Source organism: Glandiceps talaboti, chromosome 10 (assembly GCF_964340395.1).
Source record: "Glandiceps talaboti chromosome 10, keGlaTala1.1, whole genome shotgun sequence".
Classification (NCBI taxonomy): Eukaryota; Metazoa; Hemichordata; class Enteropneusta; family Spengelidae; genus Glandiceps; species Glandiceps talaboti.
This window is the reverse complement of record NC_135558.1, coordinates 23,883,033-23,910,047: the sequence shown is the minus strand read 5'-3', so window position 1 is coordinate 23,910,047 and position 27,015 is coordinate 23,883,033. Positions and strand designations below refer to the sequence as shown.

Genomic DNA, 27,015 nt, shown 5'->3' with positions numbered 1-27,015 from the left:
TACTTCATCTATGTTGATATATACCTATTTACTTCATCTATGTTAATATGTGCTTATCTACTTCATCTGTGTTAATATGTACCTATCTACTTCATCTATGTTGATATGTACCTATTTACTTCATCTGTGTTGATATGAGCCTATCTACTTCATCTGTTTTGATAAAGAGTTGTGCAAAAAGTATAACTTTGTTACTGACGCAAAGAGAGAACTATTACTTTATTCAGGGGGATAGTGTTGATGCTCCCCAGAGATTTTTTGTAAACAGAAAGAAATATAGGTGGTTATTGCTAGCCTGTGTGATTTAAATTGATGGTTCACTGAAGTCAAAAGTGACTGTACACTGACTCCTTGCTAATTTATGTATCTTATATCTCTATTGTACGCTGGCTTAACTTTGAACAAAATCGTGTCCAGTTAAAAATTGTAACTTTTTTGCAGTGTAGCAAATTAAAAATTAATTGTGCGGGAAAGTACAAATAAGTGCGCATTGTGCACTGTGCATTTTCCGTGAGTAACTTTAGTCTCGAAAGTCTCCTTCATTTCAAGACAGCAAGTCACAATAATGTCAGAGAGTGAAACTCCAAAAACAAAAGACGGAACAAGTCATTCAACATGGGGTCACCTGCTGCGTGCAGTGACTCCGAGGATGCGCCCAATCTCATTTATGTCTTGTTCCTTTTATTAAAACATTCACTGATAAAACGGCAGATCTCTTTTTGGAATATTTGGTGGCCCTGAAAAACTATTAAACTCAGTACGCAGTTTAAGATCTACTCTTTGAAGATCCATTTTCAGTAATTGTGTTCGACATTGTCTTTGGTTAAAATGTTTGATATAATTATCTCATTGCACACTGACACTAGCGTTATTCCGCAATTCATTTTGAAGCAACAATTTGCTATGGAAAGAGTGGCCCTGTATTTGTCAACAGAGCTGTACCTTCGACATCAAAATCCAAACTTCAATTTCCATTATAATGATAATGACAAGGAGAATCCACTGAGTTCACCTTGAGTTTCGGCATAAAGGAGGCCATAAAAGTTTTGGGAGTTGGTATAGAAATGGATTAGGATTATTTTGTTGTATTACTTTTTGAGAAAGCACCATCCAATTTTTTTTATTGAAATGTTTTTGTTCATCTTTTCGGTAACTACTTTGAAAGATACGACATTAGGCCAGAAAAAATTAAAAAGGTGTTCAACCTATATCAATATAATGCACACTTTGTTTCAAAATTATGGTTATTTCTTTATATTTTTTGAATCCAATATACATTTGAGACTATTCCAAATTATATAATATCTTATACAGTGGTTTACATGCCTCTGATGATGCATACAAGCAGGAATTGAGATTAAATTAAGCTGTTGCATATCCAATGTGCAATAAAAAGAATTGAGCAAAAGTTTACGACCATGGGAGTGGGCTGAGCAGTCATTGGGCCATGTTTTGCTCTTTATTCAGGATTTTTTGAAACCAAATTAAACTTCAGGAGAAGTCATTTACCAAGTGCATATCCGCAAAATATCTTTCACCTTTGCCACAACAAATTACACTTACAGATAATATGTAATACATAGAATAATTGTTTCAATTCTGGTATTTTATTACCATATTCAATTATTGTAAGACTTTAAATTATGTCTATGGTTTGATATTTTTATGCCTCTATGGCCTCCTACATTGTCTTATTTTTATTTTTTTTCACCTTTGGAGGTGTCTCCTTCCAATCAGTAGAAATCAAAATGATAATTGTCTTTCTCCCAAAAACAAGATAGCAGGTGGCTGGCTAAGTACCTCCCTGTATAGGTTAGAGCTAATTAGAGACATCTCCTTATGCATGTGAAATCCACATCCTGTGTAAAGTAATCTTGTTCGGAGTATTATTGTAGTTGGCTATCACTGTTATTTTAATGCACCACTGTACCATATGATTTTATATCTCCACTGTAGTGTAGGTGACAGAAGGGGTGGCTAAAATAATGCTTGAGTTTCATTTGGAGGGGCTTAACATTTTTTGAGAAGAGAGGGTGAGAGGAGCTACAACATTTGTTTAACCGTAAATTGTGTACATTTCCTAACTGACAAATTGCAAGAGATAGTATCAAGATGACTGAATAAGTTCTATCTAAACTCGACCTGAAATATTTTGCTATCATTATATATGGTTTGTTTTATCCTTGTCAAACATTGTGAAAAAATGAAATCGACCTACATGACAATGTGATATGGGTTAGGTTGTCTGTGGACCAGCTTTTTATATTTTTTTTTTTTATTATCTGACCTTACATGTGATATTTAATTGCATATGCTCTCTGGACTATGATAATGTCACTAAACTATGATAATGTCACTAAACTATGATAATGTCTCTAGACTATGATAATGTCTCTAGACTATGATAATGTCTCTGGACTATGATAATGTCTCTAGACTATGATAATATCACTAGACTATGATAATGTCACTAGACTATGATAATGTCTCTGGACTATGATAATGTCACTAGACTATAATAATGTCACTAGACTATGATAATGTCACTAGACTATGATAATGTCACTAGACTATGATAATGTCACTAGACTATGATAATGTCACTAGACTATGATAATGTCTCTGGACTATGATAATGTCTCTAGACTATGATAATGTCACTAGACTATGATAATGTCACTAAACTATGATAATGTCTCTGAACTATGATAATGTCACTAAACTATGATAATGTCTCTAGACTATGATAATGTCTCTAGACTATGATAATGTCACTAGACTATGATAATGTCTCTAGACTATGATAATGTCACTAGACTATGATAATGTCACTAAACTATGATAATGTCTCTGGACTATGATAATGTCACTAGACTATGATAATGTCACTAGACTATGATAATGTCACTAGACTATGATAATGTCACTAGACTATGATAATGTCTCTAGACTATGATAATGTCACTAGACTATGATAATGTCTCTGGACTATGATAATGTCTCTGGACTATAATAATGTCACTAGACTATGATAATGTCTCTAGACTATGATAATGTCACTGGACTATGATAATGTCTCTAGACTATGATAATGTCTCTAGACTATGATAATGTCTCTAGACTATGATAATGTCTCTGGACTATGATAATGTCACTAGACTATAATAATGTCACTAGACTATGATAATGTCACTAGACTATGATAATGTCACTAGACTATGATAATGTCACTAGACTATGATAATGTCTCTGGACTATGATAATGTCTCTAGACTATAATAATGTCACTAGACTATGATAATGTCACTAGACTATGATAATGTCTCTAGACTATGATAATGTCTCTGGACTATGATAATGTCACTAGACTATGATAATGTCACTAGACTATGATAATGTCTCTGGACTATGATAATGTCACTAGACTATGATAATGTCTCTGGACTATGATAATGTCACTAGACTATAATAATGTCACTAGACTATGATAATGTCACTAGACTATGATAATGTCTCTGGACTATGATAATGTCTCTAGACTATGATAATGTCTCTGGACTATGATAATGTCACTAGACTATGATAATGTCTCTAGACTATGATAATGTCACTAGACTATGATAATGTCTCTGGACTATGATAATGTCACTAGACTATGATAATGTCACTAGACTATGATAATGTCACTAGACTATGATAATGTCACTAGACTATGATAATGTCTCTAGACTATGATAATGTCACTAGACTATGATAATGTCACTAGACTATGATAATGTCACTAGACTATGATAATGTCTCTAGACTATGATAATGTCACTAGACTATGATAATGTCTCTGGACTATGATAATGTCTCTGGACTATAATAATGTCACTAAACTATGATAATGTCACTAGACTATGATAATGTCACTAGACTATGATAATGTCACTAGACTATGATAATGTCTCTAGACTATGATAATGTCTCTAGACTATGATAATGTCTCTAGACTATAATAATGTCTCTGGACTATGATAATGTCACTGGACTATGATAATGTCACTAGACTATGATAATGTCACTAGACTATGATAATTATGTCACTAGACTATGATAATGTCACTAGACTATGATAATGTCACTAGACTATGATAATGTCACTGGACTATGATAATGTCTCTAGACTATGATAATGTCACTGGACTATGATAATGTCACTAGACTATGATAATGTCTCTGGACTATGATAATGTCACTAGACTATGATAATGTCTCTGGACTATGATAATGTCTCTAGACTATGATAATGTCACTAGACTATGATAATGTCACTAGACTATGATAATGTCACTAGACTATGATAATGTCTCTGGACTATGATAATGTCTCTAGACTATGATAATGTCTCTAGACTATGATAATGTCACTAGACTATGATAATGTCTCTGGACTATGATAATGTCTCTAGACTATGATAATGTCACTAGACTATGATAATGTCACTAGACTATGATAATGTCACTAGACTATGATAATGTCTCTGGACTATGATAATGTCACTGGACTATGATAATGTCTCTAGACTATGATAATGTCTCTGGACTATGATAATGTCTCTGGACTATAATAATGTCACTAGACTATGATAATGTCTCTAGACTATGATAATGTCACTGGACTATGATAATGTCTCTAGACTATGATAATGTCTCTAGACTATAATAATGTCACTAGACTATGATAATGTCACTAGACTATGATAATGTCACAGTGACTAGACTATGATAATGTCTCTGGACTATGATAATGTCTCTGGACTATGATAATGTCTCTAGACTATGATAATTATGTCTCTAGACTATGATAATGTCTCTAGACTATGATAATGTCACTAGACTATGATAATGTCACTAGACTATGATAATGTCTCTAGACTATGATAATGTCACTAGACTATGATAATGTCTCTGAACTATGATAATGTCTCTGGACTATAATAATGTCTCTAGACTATGATAATGTCACTAGACTATGATAATGTCTCTGGACTATGATAATGTCACTAGACTATGATAATGTCACTAGACTATGATAATGTCTCTGGACTATGATAATGTCTCTGGACTATGATAATGTCACTAGACTATGATAATGTCACTAGACTATGATAATGTCACTAGACTATGATAATGTCACTAGACTATGATAATGTCTCTAGACTATGATAATGTCACTAGACTATGATAATGTCTCTAGACTATGATAATGTCTCTAGACTATGATAATGTCACAGTGACTAGACTATGATAATGTCTCTAGACTATGATAATGTCTCTAGACTATGATAATGTCTCTAGACTATGATAATGTCACAGTGACTAGACTATGATAATGTCTCTAGACTATGATAATGTCTCTGGACTATAATAATGTCTCTAGACTATGATAATGTCACAGTGACTAGACTATGATAATGTCACTAGACTATGATAATGTCTCTAGACTATGATAATGTCTCTAGACTATGATAATGTCACAGTGACTAGACTATGATAATGTCTCTAGACTATGATAATGTCTCTGGACTATAATAATGTCTCTGAACTATGATAATGTCACTAGACTATGATAATGTCACTAGACTATGATAATGTCACTGGACTGTGATAATGTCTCTAGACTATGATAATGTCACTAGACTATGATAATGTCTCTAGACTATGATAATGTCACTAGACTATGATAATGTCACTGGACTATGATAATGTCTCTAGACTATGATAATGTCTCTAGACTATAATAATTGCTGCAAAATATCTACTAGCCTAGTGATCAAATATCATTCCACAAATCAATTAATCAGCTGGGTGTTACCATAGCAATTCGTAATTGTTTACATGCGGATATCAAGCCAGTGTACAAAGTAACATCAATTACCAGTACAGAGGTAATTAAACTCATCAGAATGACAGAAATATTTTGAAAATTAGTGAAAATTTGAAACTACTTTTAATAATTGGAATTTGTGACACTGAAATGTAGCTAATAGTAAGAATGGATGCAATGTACTAGTAACTAATGTATAGCCTGTATAACACTAAAGTAAAGTAATTCCACTGTGACAAATCTTGTTTATAGCATCAGTTGTAAAATGTTTGAATGATTTAATTAGTCACTAATCGGCACTGCCCAGAGGGGACTATGTACATTGGGTTCCATCTGTCCATCCGTCCATCAATGCGTGCATGTGTGTGTTCACCCTCATATCTCTGACCTTTGCCCTTGATCTCCATATTCTAGGTCAAATAACAAAATTGGTGAATAAATTTTGAAATTTTGTAGCTGGAGACACCATTCAGATTTGCACAATAAGTTTCCAATGAAACACACAAGTTGGGGATTGAAGGTTAATATGTTACAATTTAGTATGTGTACTTACTTTACACCTGATAGGAATGTTAAATCACTTTTAATACTAGTACTTGGATGTTACAGGTAGGAACATACCTTTATATTGTATAAACTACATGTACAGTGCAGTGTAGATAAAACAAACCAACGGAAGCATGGATTCTAGTCTTTGAATATATAAACTTGTATCTGTTTGACCATGCATATTTTGGCCTTTAATGAAAGCTAGTTGTAAACAAGTTCCTGAATTCTTCTGTTTAATACATATCATTTAACATCATTAGTATTGGCTATTAATTATATGTAATTGTTATTATTTGCCAATCGTTCTGTTCAAATTACCATGCAATATATATCATCAGACAACAGAGTTGTCTGATGATCGCACTATGCATGAAACTCCGAGTTACAACCAAGAAAGAGTTCCAGAACCACCAAAACTATTGCGCTCTGCCACTGCGGTATAGAGCACTGTCTTAGCAGATTGATACTCACTGAGATATATATATATATAACTAATAATAATAGTACAGTATCAAGTAAGATACACAGGAGCCGTTACACAGTGTATCATGCTTTCGCAATCATCGGACGACATAATATATATATATATATATATTATTATATATATATTACGTGATGTACAACTGAACAAAGTATTATTCCTGGTATACAACCAAAAGTTATCATGTGAAAATTTTGGACAATGTATGATTGTGGAGTACTGAATGTTGGCCAATGATTAATGTGATGAAGGGATATCATACACATGTATATGTATAGGCAACTCAGCAAACTACTCCAGTTTTGCTAAGTTACTAAGTTGATAAATGTGTAAAGCTAGGTCATAGTACACTAAAGTCCATTGTACACTTCATAAAGGGTATCACAGTACCAGTGTCAGTCTATAGATCACTGTATAACTCACAGGGAGCAGTGAGCGTTTAGTCTAGCTGCTAGACCTCAGGTGTTCTTCCTATAAAATACGCTTTCGAGGGTGGAACATCCAAGGACCAGTAAAAGTTATCTTCACAGTTCAGGGATATAAATAACTGCCAATCAGAGAACTGCATTGGCGACAAGCACAAACAGAGGACAATGGCTAATTCTTTTCATGCATATTCAGCTCAAGGAGAGACTTGTAAAAATAACCACCAATGCGTTAACTGAAATGCGTTAATGACGTCTACACACTCATCAAACTCACAATTACCATTAAACCGATGACATATATATCAGTGACGTAACTGAGGTCATGGGTTATTGAATATATTAACATATATATGCATACATGGCCCAACCCATGGCTATACGTCACCTCAAAGGAATGCCAAATCTAAAAATGACTTCAGCTGGACGTTCGGGCATTCCATATTTTCTGATCCTATCGGAAGAAAACCCAAAAGTCTAGCAGCAAGACTGAGCATTTGGTCTGTTTTATTTTCTGTGTGTATGGAATGTGATTTTACAGTCGTTTCCTTTCCTTGGTTTATTGACTAAATAAAGATTAACTTCTTATCTTCTTTTGTGGCTGAGTATTCACTCTCTTTATTGACTGAATAAAGATATTTTTTTATAATATGCCACAACACTGGAATTTTTAAAACAAGGAAATTTTGACGAAAACATCCATACCCAAATGATACTATTTATGATCATAAATTCATAACAACATTGTACAGGTACATACATTTTGCAACGATATCACAGGCATGACTGTGTGTGTGAGCCATCCACTGACATTGTGTACGCTACCCGTACCCCACTATTGTACTGCAGTAGTTATGCTCGTGGTCGACCATTTAGTTTCACGAACATATTAAAGCATTTTCTGAAACTTTTAGAGAATTTACTCTAATACCAATATTGTATTTAGAAATAATTATGGAAAATAACACTGAAATCTCATGAATATTGATGATTGTCGGAGCAGATTGAACAGGGTTGGCTAACTATCTGTATGTGAATATTACCTGATAACAGGTCACGCAACACACAAAGCACACTGCATAGCAAGCCATGGTCTTTTTATTTTTCGTAATTTCCCTTTGAACTCCTGGGCATAGGCATATGATAAATCGGCAATTACCTGATATCACCTCTGCATTCATCGTATCACCGTTCGTGCAGTTTCCGCAACGTGACATGAGTTGTTATGGAAACTGCACTCGTGGTGATACGATGAACGAAGAGTTGATATATTGGGTATTATATTATAGCATTACCAATTCCAGTGAATTTTGTGACGTCATCGCTGTACAAAATAATAGTGAATTTTGTGACGTCATCGCTGTACATTATTACTGATAATGTACTCCGTTATTGGGCATCGCGGCCCCGGAACGAGCATAACAATACAAGCTTATTTGTGCTGTTTCTTCATACGACTAGGTATTTTTTCGAAATGTATGTTGTTACTTATGATTGTCATTTCTACTGTTTAAAAATACAACGCATTCATGAAACAAATTTGTGTTCACAGCAGTTCATTGAAGTGTATATGTGTGTGTACGTGTACGTACGTGTGTCGCTATTATTAGTATTCAGCTTCCGGGCCGAACATGGCAGACGATGTTCAGCGCTGTGTATATTATACATTGTTTCGCGTTTCTCGGTCTACAAATTCACTGGAATTGGCAAAACTATTATCAGTTTTATTGACCCTATTATCAGTGACATTGCAAACAGCTTTAGAGATGCAAACAATGTTTATAATACCCGACTTGCTGGCTCTCCAAGTCGGGTTTGTAGTACTTGAACACCTAATTTTGATAATTGACCCTGAAGGTCAACATTAAAGGTCAAGGTCTCCAAAGATAGCTCACATCTAGCATCTGATAATATGATATTATGAGGGTACAACGTGAATGAAGTCTCTATGTATTACAGTTTTTGAGTTATGCAGTAAATAATGATCTTTCACTTTCTTCAATTATATTACTGGTAAACATGATTTAATAGAAATTGGCAATATGTAAATACTACAATGTGTCTGTGATAGGCAGGAATTGGCTTGATTTTGATAAATGACACTGAATGCCAAGGTCAAAGATCAATATCTCCAAAGATAGCTTGTGTCTGATAACGTGGGGGTAGATACTTGAAAGGAGTGTCTGTGTATTACAGTTTTTGAGTTATGCAGTAAATATTGATTTTCAATTACAAATGTCAATCAATCAATAAAAAGAATTTGTATAGTGCCAAAATCCAATACGACATAATGTTCTATGGCACTGAACAGGAACTATTAATAGTAGATCATTGTAAAAAGTTAGAAAGCTCTTGCAAACAGATCGATGTCTCTTGATGGGTGTCCTTGAATTTATCTACAGTTGGTGAAGAACGATATATATGGCTGTTATTCGGTCAAATTTGTGTACATCAAAAATCAAATTGATGTGCATATGTCCCAAATGATATGTCACCTTTGTATCAGGTTTGAAAGAAATCAGGTATTGAAGGTCTGAGACATGACATATTAAGTATGGACGGATGGATGGATGAACACACAGAGGGATAGACGGAGCCCACTGTAATAGCACCCACTTCTGGGGGGCTAAAAACACAGGACATACAATTGGAATTGACACAATTTATTTGATGGAAATGTTATAATTTTTGGGTCGTTACTTCTCTTTCTTGGCGGCTAGTTCTTGTTTGTTGCAAGGTGGGCTTTGTTACCTGGTAGATAAGGACTTTGATACAATGTACCAATATAATTTGGTGACAAACTGTATTCTCATACACACATTGTGGTCTAAATATTGTGTCTACTTTGTGTCCAGATTGTTGTTACATGTATTTGGTGGAATTTGAGATGGTTCAATGCAATAATTACAAAACAGAAAAGGTCAATGGCGACAGGTTTGTAGTAAGTAGAACCCACTCTCAAAATCAAAGACAGGTTTGTAGTAAGTAGAACCCACTCTCAAAATCAAAGACAGGTTTGTAGTAAGTAGAACCCACTCTCAAAATCAAAGACAGGTTTGTAGTAAGTAGAACCCACTCTCAAAATCAAAGACAGGTTTGTAGTAAGTAGAACCCACTCTCAAAATCAAAGACAGGTTTATAGTAAGTAGAACCCACTCTCAAAATCAAAGACAGGTTTGTAGTAAGTAGAACCCACTCTCAAAATCAAAGACAGGTTTGTAGTAAGTAGAACCCACTCTCAAAATCAAAGACAGGTTTGTAGTAAGTAGAACCCACTCTCAAAATCAAAGACAGGTTTGTAGTAAGTAGAACCCACTCTCAAAATCAAAGACAGGTTTGTAGTAAGTAGAACCCACTCTCAAAATCAAAGACAGGTTTGTTGAACATTGACACTGGACAACTTTGTATTGACATTTGTCCCATCTACACATTAAAACAATTAACAGCATAGATTGACGTAGCAAAAACATTCCAAGCTTTATTATAAGGCAATATCACACATGTAATATGAAATATAGAGAAAAATGAAATAACTATGATCTAAATGTTGAAATGGATCAGTAAAGCATTCAACATACATAATACATATTTTTTAGCAAGCATATATATACATTCAGCATATCGGTTGAATCAACTCCCTCAATTGCAAGAATAATTGTGTTTCTGAATTCTGATGTAACAAAATAAACACTAGTTCCTTGGGCAAGGGTGGAATGAGAAAAACACATAGTAACAAAGATAATGCTTAATGCTTGGAGAAATATCAACTACTGTTCTTATAGTTTTATGTTATTGAGGAAAAATAATAGCATTGGTTTGTCACTTAATATCATCATAGCGGCAATGTCCTTGTAGTAAATTAGACCTTAGAAATTATCATAACACACTGCAAATTGGGACACTCATGGCATTAACACCATGGTGTTTTTATTTCTTGATATAATTGTTTGCCATTTTAACTGTTACACCACAAATGACTAAAAAATTCAACATTATTAAATCTCATAATCCAATGGACGTGTTATGAAGTAAATGTAATAATATCTAGAAACATTCAATGAAAGTTGACAAACAAAAATGTACTTACATTTACATTAGAAATGGTGAGGTTAAGTACAGCATGGATTTTGGAAAACCATGGTGAAGAATTTGATACAATTGCCTAATTTACTTCTTTTTTTATCAATGGATAGGATAGAAACAATTGCAGTATGTTCTCAATCAAAATCTTAGTAAAGTAACAGTAATTTTTCATGTTTGAAAGAAAACATAGAATTTTAGTAAATCTTAAAAAAAAAAGTTTTTGGCCAGAACAAATATTCTGTCCACTTCGGTCTGTGCAAGACAATTTCTTTCACAGGAATTTTGTCATCCAGTAAGGAGATATTTAGGATTTGGCCTTCTTCTTGCGGGCACGGACCTTGTGTTTTTTAGTTTTAGAATCAACCATAAGCTGTGCTTGTCTTTTGAGTTGAGTTCTTGTGATCACATCATCATCATCTCCACTGTCATCATCATCTGGAATAAAGAATAAGGCAACAGACAAAATGGATTCCTAAAACCAGAACAGAGTCACATCAACTCTTTAGGTTACTATAGATACATGTTCAAAAAATGAGCGGACAAAATGCTAACAAAGTTAAAACTGCACTAGTTGTAACAGGCAGTTTTGTTACATATAATGATTTACTCATAATATCATACAACAGGGTTAAGCCTATCTGTGTAGATATACATATAATGTGGTATAATAAATCCTATTGAACTGTTTTTTGGGGTCCACACTCCAAAATCGGCAATCACAATTTTAAATTTATTTAAAGTTATTACTAGACTACTTAGAGACAAAATACACCTCTACTTGACAGTACAAATACAATGTCTAATTTTTGGTATTGTAACAATTTTCAGTTAATATATTTTTGGTTGTCTGCTCCAATTACTAGAGCTGGGGCAGCTTTAAGCCATTTTTTAATCTAATCTTGCCATCAACTAAAACAAGATGATGGACCCCAAATTTCTTTTATTATTTAAAAATGATCAGGAACTTTGATATGGTGAAGTTTAGTCAAGTTAAGAACATTCATTTTCAGGTCCTGTGGCACAATCCACTTTTAAAAATAATGCCAATGGTATTGTAGCACAATTGTACAGTTTTTGGTCCTGAGGCACATTCCACTTTTAAAAAACAATGCCAATGCCATTGTAGCACAATTGTACAGTTTTAAAAATATTTACCCACATGCTGATCCATGCAAAGTATAGGTGTTCATTTGCTGAATGATTATCCAGTTGCCTATCCAACCCTGTTGTTATCTTTACAATATATGCGATCATATGTGAAGTATATTTGCATACATTTTTTTGAATGCTTATTCATTTGTCTATTAATCCTTTTTGTTATCTTTGCAATATACATGATCATTTGGTTGTTGCTATGGGCATGGTCTTGTTGCTATGCACATTTGCATACATTTTTTGAATGTTTACTCACTTGCGTACCAGATGATGTTGTTTTAGCAAAATATACTAGCATTTGGTTGTTGCTAAGGGCATGATCATTACATAGTTACTAGGGCCAGTTGTGTCAAACTGTTTTGAACAAAATCTGCAGAATAACACTGCTAGAAACATCTCACCAAATTTCAGTCTCACTGACCAAGTACTGTTTGAGATACAAATTTTTGACCAAATTCTCTCATTATATACTTAATACTTCTTCATCTATACACCCCCAAATGAATCCCCATTAAATTTCAGCCCAATCTGCTCAGTAGTTTTGGAATTAAAGGCTTTTGACCAAAAAGACACATTTTTAGCCCTAATTTGCATAGTACAGATGGAATTATCATGTCATGAACAAATCTTAATTTACACATCCCTAAGAACTTTCCCACCAAATATCGACCAATCTGCCCAGTAGTTTTTGAGTTATTTGACCCAAAATGTTTTTGACCCAAATCACACATCTGTGATGTGATCATTTTCCTTTAAACAATTTCCCAACTAGACACCAAAAGTAATGTCCTCACCAAATACCAAGGCAATCGGTCTGGCATTTTTGAATTTAAGTCATCCACACACACACACACACAAACACACGCATGCGCGCGCACACACACACACACAGACAGACAGACAGACCATACATATAGCATTTACTGAACCTTATCAGTTCAGTTGTGCTAAAAACATGCAAAAGAAAAGAATAAAAATAATGCCAATGGCTTTGTAAACTGGTTATCAAAGTTCCAGCCATTTTGCAGGTAAACATCAAAAGAGGATGCCCAAGATTTGACAAAGTGAAAGCTAAAATTTCTCTTAATGTGTGTGAAACACCTATGGGTGTAAGGTGATTACAGTAGTGGTTAGGCATGTTTTGATTTCTCGTAGTCGCTGATAAAACAGTACAGTTGGAAGAACATGACAAATGAGTGGTAACTTCAAGTCTGCTGTGCACACTACAATACTCAACTATTGTTGCCCTTGCTTTTGGCCCTAAAATGATATGTGAACCACACTCATTGTGGCAAAACCGTGAAATCTCTCAGAATATGGCGTATTACTATACACAACTGATTACACACATGCTGAAAATCACTTAAATTATGTCTAACACCAAATTTTTATTTTCACTTCTACATTATTGCATAGCATTGATCACATTATCGCAGATCATCTAGACATCTTTTAAAAGGCAACTACAATGTACTACCGACAATATAAGTAAATTGTGGTTTTTGATTTCTGAATAAAAATGGCATTTTACCTAAACTCCATTGCCAGATTGCCTTGATCAATCTCTCATTGCAATAAAATTATAACATGTCAGACAACAATTTCACATTTTAACACTTTTTTTTTTTTTACCAAAATCATGTTTTTTACATGTAGGATCACATCAGCTAGTATCATGTATGTATTGAATGATTTACTATCTAGACACCCTAGGAGTATCTCTAGCAAATCTAAAACTAATCAGCCTAAAAACCATAATGTACTGAGTATTAATCCAAATCAAACAGGAAATACACTGTCACCACAGTGCAGCTTGATCACTATTGTCCTTGTGTTCAAGCAGGAGAAAACAGGAGTAGCCAGGTAAAGTCTGCATTGCTTGGTAAGGTCAATTCAAACTGACCATAACCCCTCTCAGTTAAATTTCTTACATACAGATCTGGATGATTTTTAATGAAACGTGTCAGTGCTGAGCTGGTTTGAACCTTACCCAGCCTGCAGTGGTAAGAAGACTGAGGTATATACACTAACTTACTTGTCCACTGAAAACAAAAGTGCTTTCTTTGTAAATTGTAGTAAGATTCTTGACTGAAAATCCCATTTGTTACATAATTTGCATGTTCATAATGTGACAATTTGCACAGTTTTTATGTTTTTATTTTTTATGTTAAATTTAGTCATGTTAAATGAATGAAATATGATGAATTGAAAGGAAACACAACACTTACCATCATAAACCAATTCTTTCTGTGTTGTAGGTAATTTAATACGTGTGTTATACTGTGGTAGGTTTCCTTCAATACCAGCATGGAACTAGAAGGAATGATATACAGTATGTAGTTAGATGAAATCTATAACAGTGATATGAATATTATGAATTTTACAGGAAGACATATACTATTCTACTGACTAAATACCAATGATTCATCCAGTGACATACATATATCTTACCTAATAATATTAATAAATTAAGAATATACATTTGTATCAATTTATATTCCCGATTTCAGTATACATGTAGCGGGTCAATTCTTATTGCCTGCTATCTTTTAATCCATTATTTGTTCATTATTGTGTACTTTGAAATTATTTGAACATTGATTTTTAAAGTGTCATGGTATGCCTGTTTCACTATTGGGAAGTTACAATTTTGAACTTCACAGGTTAGACTTCCAATTTTCCCAACAGCACATGCTAAAAATATGACATGCAAATAGTTATGTAAATGTTTTCAGCAAATTAGTCAATACAGATCACATGTATCAAGAGGAGAATACTGAATGGTAAGCAGGATAACTAAAGACAAGAACTAATCCTTACCTCCTCTTCTTCCATGGCTCTCAAAGTTTCATCTAAATCTTTACCATCTAAATCTTCCATCAGTTTCAGTAATTTCTCCTCACATTGTGACAGTAAATCTAACACATACTCATCAGACGATGGTGATAGCTGAGCTTGAGGCACATGACCTTTACTCTGGACACAGAAAAACAACAGGTGTAAATATAGAGAGCTAAAAGCAAATATACATGTAGGTGTGTGAAGTTTTTAACCAATAACAGCACCGTTACTCTTTTTCCAAACCTTCAAATGGATTTCTACAAACAGAATATGAGAGAGAAAAAAAATGGGGGGGGGGGGGATATCTTACAATGTTCATTCTCATGAAACATGTATTTTACAGGAACTATGGATATATCTATAATTTGTTTGCTATAGCAACATGTTTACATAACAGGATTCAGTATAAATGGAAATGAGGACCCGACTTACTGCTTTCAAGTGCTGCAATTTATCTGAAAGATGTTCAACCCCAGCTTTCACGTCAACCAATAGTTTACTAGAACGGTCCAATTTATCAAAAGCTTCCTCACGACGACCTTCTTCCTTATCAAGATGGGATTGGAATTCCTCCAACATGCGTTGACCACTACAGGTTAGATAAAGATACAAAAAGAAACACTTAATAGCAGAATCATACTAAAGTAAAATACCGCCAATGGTGCTGTAGCACAACTTTACAAAAAAACATGTAGCTGGCTGTTGGTATGGGCGTGGTCTTGTTGCTAGGCATATTTGCATACCTTTTCATTATTAGTTCTATTATTAGTATTATTAGTTTGCCTACCCTTTCCAGTTTTCAACTTTGCAATATAAACCATCATTTAGTTGTTGCTATGGGCATGGTCCAGTTGCTAGGCATATTCACATACATTTTAAATATATGTATACACTCAATTACCCATCCCTGTTGTTTTCTTTGTAATAGGCATTATTTCATTGTTGCTAAGGGCATGGTCATGGTTGCTAGGACCAATTGTGTCAAAATGTTTTCAACAATAACTGCACAATAACACCTCCAGAAACATCCCCATAAAGTTTCATCCCCATTCACCATGCAGTTTCAAGATATCAGTTTTTGACCAAAAGTGATATTTTTAGACTTAACTTGCATATCACTGATATGATTATCATGTTGTGAATATACACATCCCCAGATGCATCCCCATTAAATTCCTGCCAATCTGCTTGGTAGTTTTGGAATTATAGATCTTTTATCAAAAAGACACATTTGTAGACCTAATTTGTATATCACTGATGGAATCACCATGTTATGAACAATTAATCTAAACACAACTAAGAATGTTCCCATCAAATTTCAACCCAATCTGCTCAATCATTTTGGAATTATAGATTTTTTACCAAAATTTAAAGGACACATTTTTAGCTCTGGTTTGTATTTCAACCATGGTATCATTATATCATGAATAATTCTTAATCTAAACACCTCCTAGAATGTTCCAACCAAATTTCAGTTTGATCTCCGGAGTATTTTTTGAGTTTATTTTTTTTTTTAAAACAATAATCATTTTTTTGACCCAAATCACACACCCGTGGTAAGATCGTTTTGATTTGAACAATTTCCCAACTAGACACCCAAGGAAATATACCCACCAAATGTCATGGCAATCAGTCTAGTGTCAATTGTTTACACATACACACACACACACACACACACTCACACTTTGCCATGCATATAGCACTACTTAATCTTATCAGTTCAGTTGTGCTAAAAAAAACAGTGCCAATGGCATTGTGGCAAAACTTTGGGCAATAACTGACAAATGCCTTAATCAATTTCATTATTGTTACCTTAGGAAAGGGCAAAGGTAATTGGCTATTGCAGTGGTCTTCAGTTGCTAGGCAAATATATATGTTACTTTTCGAAATGTTTATGCCAATCATCCCTATCTATACAATATATTTCATCACTTCACCATTGCTATGTGAGTGGTCTTAGTTTCTTGATGAATATTTATCAATGATGAGTCAATTTCTTGTTCTGGCTTAGTACATAACATACCAAAGTAGATCCGATTCTTACCTTGATAGTTTGGCTTCACCAGAATATTTCATCTCTTCAAATTCCTTTTGTAGTTTCTCTTTCTCTTCTTTTAGACGAGCCAATTGTTTCTCGCTGTCCTTCTTGAGTTCTTCTAGATGTTTTGTAGTGTCTTCCTGTGATTCAAATCTGGCAACCACCTCAGCTAGATCAGACACCCCAGTGGCTTCCTTGATGGCATTGAAGGCTTCCTCATAGGTACCAATCTTTCTCTCTTGTTCCTCTCCACTCAAGGCTTGCTTCTGTTCTGGTGTAAGTTCATCATGCTGAATAGAAGCTCTCTGTAACTACAATATCAAAAGAAGAAAGATACCGGATGACAAAAGGAATTGATTTTGGGTTTGAACCAATAAATCAAACAAATATGCAAATTTACTTTAGCCATTTACCATGCATTCATTTGGTGGTAAAAGATATGCTGTATATATTGGATTTGTTATTCTAATTCTCATGTATAAACTGAAACAGTTATAGAACATCAATCACATTGAGGTCAAAACCTTCACTACTCAAAAAAATGTGTAGATAAGGCCTAAAAAAATTGTGTGGTTTTGGATACCCAACCTTAACCCCACCTAGTTTTTCACTGCTGACCCTTAACTGTTTTTTACATATTCAAGAAAAAATGAAGTCTCATAAGAAATAATGGCTGCTGAAACTGACATCAACTTAAAAAAGACAATAAACCATATACTGAACTGCCTCCCATAATGGTAAAATTATAGATTTCTACCTACGTTTATTGTTGGAATGCAATATTCTGAGTTATAGCTATTATACATAACTTTCACAAGAGTCCAACATTTTAGATATTGTAAAAGCGTAAATCTCAACTGACATCTTTTCTTTCATGCCAGTAAAATCCATTTATGAATTATTTGTTATTTTACGGTGATTTGATCAAGCATACTTGATCACCGAAAATTTTGGTCCTGTTTTTTAGCTCATAGTTTCATTAATATGAACAGGAATGTTTACAAATTTCACAAAAAGAAGAATTCTTATGTGCTTTAAACGACCAAGGAAAAAATTTGGCAAAGTGTTTGTGTAAGAGTCAGTTTAAAATTTTTTGATAGAAAGGTGATTTGAGCCAGAAGTTGAAGCTGACCTGGTTTGACCATGCTTTACTTGTAGATCTTTAAAGGTAAACAGAAATGTGGAAGTGCAAACATGTTCCTAACTGTCAAAGTACAAAAATATTTTAGTGAAGAGATCATATGAATTTATGTTGGCTAATTCTCCAGCATGATTGCTTGCTGATGTGATCTATTTACGGCCAACACAACACAATGTGAAATGTGTATAAACATTGGGTCAATGTACAAATTAGATACATCAAACTGTATCGATAGTCTTACAAGACTAATTATGAAATATGCAAATAACTAATTAAAACTAATAGCTATATCATTAATATTTTCAGGACAGATGCGATTTGGTATCACAAATGTATGTATAGAATTTGAAGCTTGCACTCTGTAGATTAGTCTAATTACTGAAAATTGTTAATTTGGCTTCTTAATCATTATTATTCACACACTGACAGATGTATAACATAACACTCCCTTATGGGAGGTAAAAACTATTCTTCCAATCTGTAATGGCTGTACATCTGATGGGAAAAAACCGATAACACAGAGACCATTTGGAAAACAATGGCAAACGTAACTACCTAAACAAAACACTCACACATCTACCTACCCCACCTATTCTAAAATTGAGTGTAATCGGAAGCACACAATTTTTAAGGCCTAATATAAGGGTTGAGTTCTAACTTTATGAACTTGGTAAATTCTGATACTTTGTCAACATTTCGGGTAAAATTAGCCTCGAGAACAGTAAAGAGAATATGAACTTACTCTTCTCTCCACTCTCTCAGCATGCTGTTTCTTCTCTTCTGCTTGTTTCTTCAGATCATTTAGAGCAGCTTCACGTTCTCTTCTTTCCCTGTAAACAGTCTCTTCATGTCTGGCCAACTCAGCCTGAACAAAAACATTGATGAGATAGGTCACATTGTTTTACAATTATCTATTTGCCAAAAAATGTTAATAAATAAAAAACATGTCATATAATTTTATTAAACCACTTCAACATGATGCGATATAAGCCTTCATCAGACTAAGTCATACCACAAATTCTCAGTCAAGTCTACACAAAAAATATTCAATTAAATTGTAATATAACTGATAAGGCTCCTCACCTTGGCAGCATCTCTTGAGATCTGAGCATCTTTGTTCATGGCTTGTAATTCTTTCAGTTCTTCCTTCTGGCGCTCTATTTCTTTCTCCAAGTCATCTAAGGAGTTTCCAAATCCCAAGGCGTCACCAAGCATCTGTACTTTGATGTTGTTGTATGTTCTGTTGATGTGTTCAGCTTCATGTAGCTTGAGATTAGCTTTGTCTAGTCTGTTCTCTAATGCTCGGAGTCTCTGCAGATCACAATAGTCATCAGTCAATCATATTCACATTTCCAGCAATGATTTGTGGTACTCTAATTTAGAAGTCTAATTGTTCAGTATGTCCATTTCTGATTAAACATGGAGTTTTTGATTTGTACAAATTTAAACATTACCTTTGAATATATACGTAACATCACTGCACTTCAAGTGTACGAGAAATTTTTATCTGGCATTTAAATCCTCAAAATCTGTAATACATGAGGCCACAGTTGAAGTCATAAAATAGATTTTTTTTACCAAAATTGAAATATCACACACCTCTTTTGCAATCATTCTCATTTGAACAATTTCCAATCTACACACCCTAAGTCACAGTGAAGTCCCAACCAAATACTAAGGTGATTGATGTTGCTTTTTTACTTGAAATTGTTTACACAGACACACACAAACACACACTGACACATACATACATACATACATACATACATACATACACACATACACACACACAGACAGATAGGCAGAATCAGACAGACAGACAGACAGACACACACACACAGGTACACACATACAGAGACACACACAGACACAGACACATACACACATGCAGACACACACAGACACAGACAGATAGGCAGAATCAGACACACACACACACACACACACACACACATTTCACCATGTATATTGCACTAATGAACCAAAGTTTAGTTGTGCCAATAAAACCAAGTGTATGAAGAATTCTTCATCTCATTAGCTTACCTGGGCTTCATCTGATGTGCCTTCATCCATGGCATCAGCATCTGAGGCATCTTGTTTCATCTGTTTATGCTGTGTGTTCAGTTCATTTAGTTTCCTCTCCTTCCTCTCAGTCATGGCTCTCAGAAGATTCAGTTTTTTGATTGCCTCACATACTTTCTGATCCATGATACCGATGGCTTGCTGCAAGTCAACAAATACATCAGTCAGACTAGAACTATGACATACAATTGGAAGAATAAGATTTTCTCTAATTTCAACTATCAACTATCTTACAAGACTGTTGACAGTACTTTGCACTAATTTAACATTTTTATGGTTCTAATCATAATAATAGTTGAGATATACATCATGATCAGGGTTTGAAATAAGAGTGTTTTACTTGTCCTGATCAAGTGATTTGTAGCCATGGGTAAGTGATTTTAGATGTCCCAATGAACAGGTATAGTAGATTTCTCATGGTTTTATTGATTTTAAAATCTATGCTCACTTATTGCAATATAAGTAGAACTGTTCTGTACTTGCAGAAACTTTTGAAGTGATATTTTAATCTATGAATAAAAGCATACACATGTATGAACGATGTCTGTGTAGATTTCCTGAGTTTACAGTTTACTGTACGCTATGCACAAAATCACAAACTTTAAGTGAAACTCACAATTTGGCAACTCACATCAATATGCAAATTAAATATACAAAAAAACTATCCACTTTGTGGACAAGTACTTTCTAATTCGAACATGTACTTCTCATTTTCTACTTGTTCACGGGGGGGCAAGTGAATTTTGTTCATTCTTTCAAGCCTTGATGATTTTGGCACTAAAAATAATTCCCTCAAAATGTACATACACATCAATGTGCCCTCTAAGCAAATTTGATGTGCCACTGACACACATGATTTCTAGTGACGCACCAAAATTTAGTGTTTCCCTATCGTTTACTATGTGGTGACTCACAAGAAATGCCAGTTTTCTCTTTTTGACTCACAAAAACAAAATTTGGCTATCATTTGAGGGCACACTGGTGGTACACATATAATGATATCTATCTCAATAATCCTAATAGCACATGTACTACATTATTGCACTTGGCAAATATATCAAAATATACAAAGAGACTACCACCTACAAAATAATTGTAAATACATAATCAAATATACATCTCCATAAATCTGTCTAATTACCATACACTATTTTTCACTTTCTTTTCATTGAATAGCTTTTGTAAGTCATTTGTTTTATTATGTTATGTACAATGTAATACTTCTTTAGATAGTTTATTACTTTTGTTATTATTTCATGTTTTGTACCATTAACAACTCCCCAGGGTTTTGATACATGTACTCAAATAAACAATAAACAATAAACTACAATGTGTCTTACTTGTATCAATAAATATGTATAATTCAGAGAAATAATAGCAGTCAGTGGAATTGACTTTGTCTTTCTACTTTCTATATTACTAGTACATTTTTGTTTTGTTTTATACTTATCTACACTTCTTGCAGTCATAGCCAAGTTTGTCAATTGTTATTTCTCTGTCTTCATTTCCCATGTAGAATTGTCTTACCCTGCCTGATTTTCCTCTCAAGGATGCCCGTTCCACATTCCTCTCTGCAAATGCTGTATTGATAACTTTTTCATCGCCAGCTTTACTATCTGCTAGTTTCTTGTGATAATCTTTGTTTTCTTTGCGTGCTTTGGCAATGGTTTCTCTGTTTTTCTTCATTGTCCATTGTGAACTTTCATAGTAAGCCTTTCGGTCTCCATCTGTAAGTTTAAAAACATACATATACATGTAGGGTGTAAACAAGGCTAATTATCTATGTATAATCATGTCTTTATTGAGATATAAGCTGATGTATAACTATGACATCATGATGATGTGAAGAATGATCATTGAACTGTTACCTTAGAGACATGAAAAATACACACGTTTGTCTGTTAAAACATTTGCTAAAAATTGTCAAATCTTAAACTTCATGACAAAAAATTGCCAACATATCAAGTAATTCTGTTGCTGGCTGAGTTTGCAACTGGTAAAGTTCTCTTGTATTCATCCAACCAAGGTCATTCCTTATTTATAATCAATCAAGTCACACTTGAACTTCATGTTAATATTGCTATGCATTTAGTGTAGTCAAGGAACCTTCTTTTTACTCACAAACCATCCACAGGACCAGGAAATATCTACAGTTTCAGAGAAACATGTCAGAGTTCTCAAAGTGCATATTTCTAGAGCTAACTGTAGTGGTGAATACAAGTTAGGTACAAGAGAAGTCAATCAGTTGCAAACTCAGCAAACTATAATACCTGAATAGTATTAATTACATTAATTCCAATCACCTTGAATCTATGAAACTAGCCATTGTTGATCTAATGACTATTTGTGTAGCTTGACAGAAATATCATAATCTCAGTCATTATACTTTATAGACTATTTACTATATATAAAATCTTGTACTGTCTTGTCCATGCCACCCTATGTTATGAATGTACAAATCTGGTACCATCAACATAAAATAGTAGAATTCATAGACACTTGAATCAATCTATTATATATATATATATATTTGCCAAATACTGTTCCATACCTTGCTGCGAGAGGTAATTTTTCCGATAATAACGGAGAGCTGGAAGCCAGCCAAATATACCAAAACATTTACCTCAAGCAGCAAGATGTGGAACAGTATTTGGCGAATAACATACGTCACCTGTAACTGCGAATTCATTTTTGAATGTCTAAAAATACTGTTTCATTTTAAAATAAAAAACACTTCCACGTTATACTATTGAGCGTAGTATCACACACCTCTCCTATAACTGCAATACGGTTGTTTACATGTCAGCCTTAACTTTATCATCCAATCAGAGTGCGCGTGTGCTCAGTATTATGATGTAATGTTTACTATTTGCATAACACTCAGTGATATATTTAAACTTATAACCTACAGCTGAAAAATGAGTGCGTCTTTGTTTTGCGTACTGTATTCCATTAAATGTACAGAAATGTTCATGATATCCTTTGTTGTTCTAGTTAAGCAAAAATTGCACCTTCTGTGGCGGTAATTTTGATATCCTTCATAAATTCAGGAATTCATATTTATGATCGCGTGACAACCATGTGTTCGCTGTCACTGAACTTTTGCTGTTCTGTGTGGATTTTTTGACTATTTCCCTTTGACATGAAAAATACAGTCCAAAGACTTGTTACAATGTACATGTATACAATGGTGATATTTTGTTCGGTTGACAACAAATTTGGCATTGGAAATGCTTTTTATAGCTTGATTTCTAGTTGTCTGCTAGGTTTGTTTACAAGGGGACGTGCAGTGATCACATGATACAACAAGCAAAAATACGGCTGTTGGTGAAAAATATGGCTGCATATCTGCAGGGCTCTGGACCAATCAGAATGCAAGATTGTGACAGGTGACGTATATATATATATATATATGTGTGTGTGTGTGTGTGTGTGTCTCACTAGAGAAAACAGTACTTGCTGCAATATTAGTAAAAGAGCATTACAGACTAAAGTAAATCCAAGGAATAATGATCTAATAAGTCATTACTAAGAGTTTCATGCTTCCTCAGCAATCATCAGGCAACTGAAGATTGCTCAAGCGTGAAACTCTGAGTAACGACTTATTAGATCCTTATTCTTTTGAATTAAGTATATATATATATATATATATATATATATATATATATATATATATATATATATATATATATATATATATATATATATATATATATATATATATATATATATATATATATATATATTAACTATCATTACCTAATATCTAACGATACTTAATCTATCTTCCAGGCATGTTCTGGGTTCTTTTTGGTGTGCATAATTTTTAGAACTTTCTTCACGTATTTTACTCTTTATTAATAGAACTTGCAGTGTTTCATTCTATCATAACACATAGATTAAATGTCAGGTGGTAACCAACTTATATCTTGCCTTGGTATCCTTTGTAAAAGAATATTCATTCATTCTAGTCATTACTTTTGCATTCTCATTTGTAAGTGACACATATGATGTTTATATAATTGTACATATGATCCCATCCATTTACAGATACATACATTTTGACTTTTGTACATGTATGGGCCTGGGGGAGAATTTATACTTTGACTTAGAAGAGACGTTCTCCCTACATGCCTGTTACATTTATATTAATTAAACTAATACTCAATATCATATACACTGGTATTTGGAGTTCTTTTCACTGCTGGTCGAGTTCTCTGAGTTCGTAATTGACCAATTTCTTTTGATATCGTACTGTTGTGTTGACCGGCACCTTATTTTGAAATTTCAAGTACCTGTAGGCTGTAAATTGTAATGACCAAATATTCCATGGGTATCTAGCGTTAATAAATGTGGTACGTTCGCACTTCTTATTTAAAAATGTTCTCGAACTTATTCGGGGAAAAAACCCGAGTTATGATCTGTTGAACCCTGATTGCCCTTGATGGAGTTCGGATATTCGAGAACACTACCTACATACAATATATTTTACCTACCTAACAATGAAATTTTCCGCTGAAGATCCGAAATTTGCTCTGTTATTGGCGTTTTGTTGTTACCTCTACCGGCGCCCGGCATGATTGGGCGAGGAAATGGCAAATTTTAACAATATTTTTGAGTGAAGTGTTGAAATCTGTTTGGGAATCCCTCTTCTACCAACACAACATGGAGACTGCTCGGTCGGTGTTTATCTGTTACACGTATCTATGGCTACTTTGTTGTCTCTTTCCTCCAGTAATGACGGGGCGCCATGGCAAAAATACGCATGCGCGAAGTATGCACACTCTGAGCATGCGCCTCCACACGCCAGATACGAAGATACGAATTCCTTATACGTCACCTGTCACCAATCTCGCATTCTGATTGGTCGAGAGCCCTGCAGATACACAGGCGTATTTTTCACCAACAGCCGTATTTTTGCTTGTTGTATCCACAGTCGCTTGTATGTAAACTGTTATTCCTTTCCTAAACGGTTTTATTCTTGTCTATGACGGTCCTAATACAGAACAATGACGTTATTATAGGGATTGGCGATATTCTTATAAAATCGGCAACGATGTCATTTCCACAGTCACACACACAACACAGTCGCTTGTAAACTGTTATTCCTTTCCTAAACGGTTTTATTCTTGTCTATGACGGTCCTAATACAGAACAATGACGTTATTATAGGGATTGGCGATATTCTTATAAAATCGGCAACGATGTCATTTCCACAGTCACACACACAACACGCTTGTAAACTGTTATTCCTTTCCTAAACGGTTTTATTCTTGTCTATGACGGTCCTAACACCATGCACTTTATTATTCACCGCAAAGCAACCTCCAGTGCAACCAGCTGATTACATTAAAAACTATGGACACATGGTCATTGAATTAGGGTTGTTATTTAAGGCCCTAAGTGATATGTGTAAACTTCCTGATAGGGATAGAGCTATACGGCTGTTGAAGATTGCTATGGTCACATTTAAAGTAAATAGTAATCAGTCAAAATATGCCTTGGAAATACTACGTCTTCTAGTACACCATAATGACAGAACAAGAGGCCAACAAAGAATTTTATGGTTTGTTTGTCAACACAAAGGGTCAAAAGAATAGTTTCATCCCCACAGACAGACAGATGCAATATATTGTTAAATTGGTGAAACGTAACATGAAACACATGGCTTCAAACAAGACAGAGAGGAATATAAAGAAAGTAACAAGTGCGCTTGCTGGGGTAAACTGCATCTCAGAAAACTTTGATAACATAAGTGGGGTCATTGTCAGGGCAAAAAAGCATACACATATATCAGCACATTCGGATGAATTGGCAATGATTGATGATTTAAGGCAGATCAGGCCTTTCCACTATACTCCAGGTAGATTTCATCCCTCATTTGCCAGAATTAGTACTTCAATGCAAGATAATGTAGATGTGCCCCATTTTTATAACTGGATAGATAAAAACATAGTTCACTTTGCCACAGAATCTGGTAACTGAATACGGTATGTTAACCCCTTCAGTACTGGAAACTTTCCCGCCAAAATTTATTGAACAAAATTCTTGTTAGCACAACTGAACTTAGTTCAGGAATGCTATAGGGATCGCCCGGCGTCTGTCTGTGTGTGTGTGTGTGTAAACAACTTAAAGTCAAAAACCGCTGAACCGATTACCATATTTGATGGGTCCATTACCTTGGGTGTCTTGTTGGGAAATTGTTCAAATCAAAATGATCTTACCACCGGTTTGTGATTTGAGTCTAAAAATGTCATTTTTGGTCAAAAAACTCCAAATCTACTACAAAATCATAATGGAAATAACACACTTTTACTGAAATGGAACTTTCTTACATCCCAGTAGTTAA

General features: G+C 34.2%; 1 protein-coding gene across 2 annotated transcripts; it reads right to left on the bottom strand.

Annotated features, from left to right (window-relative positions):
• Positions 1-10,778: 10,778 nt before the first annotated feature.
• Positions 10,779-25,372, bottom strand: LOC144440821 (outer dynein arm-docking complex subunit 3-like). Of its 2 annotated transcripts, none has more exons than XM_078130230.1 (10): positions 25,163-25,372; positions 22,194-22,393; positions 20,628-20,807; positions 19,668-19,895; positions 19,327-19,449; positions 17,450-17,754; positions 15,838-15,994; positions 15,385-15,540; positions 14,793-14,877; positions 10,779-11,844 (listed from the first exon to the last, which is right to left on the bottom strand). In XM_078130230.1, exons 1-10 carry the CDS (start codon positions 25,242-25,244, stop codon positions 11,714-11,716), a joined length of 1,647 nt encoding a protein of 548 aa, XP_077986356.1. In that variant the 5' UTR covers positions 25,245-25,372; the 3' UTR covers positions 10,779-11,713. The 2 variants fall into 2 exon arrangements, with proteins under 2 accessions (XP_077986356.1, XP_077986357.1); XM_078130231.1 differs by having other exon boundaries at positions 10,779-11,845; positions 14,797-14,877.
• Positions 25,373-27,015: the final 1,643 nt, after the last annotated feature.

What these genes read in the sequence shown, in the direction of transcription:
- LOC144440821 (XM_078130230.1), bottom strand. Translation starts at nt 25,244, where the DNA reads ATGCCGGGCGCCGGTAGAGGTAACAACAAAACGCCAATAACAGAGCAA. An exon ending in TCTCAAGAGATGCTGCCAAG is followed by an intron (nt 19,450 to 19,667) that starts GTGAGGAGCCTT and finishes GTTTTTGTTCAG; the next exon opens with GCTGAGTTGGCCAGACATGA. An exon ending in GGTGAAGCCAAACTATCAAG is followed by an intron (nt 15,995 to 17,449) that starts GTAAGAATCGGA and finishes TCTAACCTGTAG; the next exon opens with TGGTCAACGCATGTTGGAGG.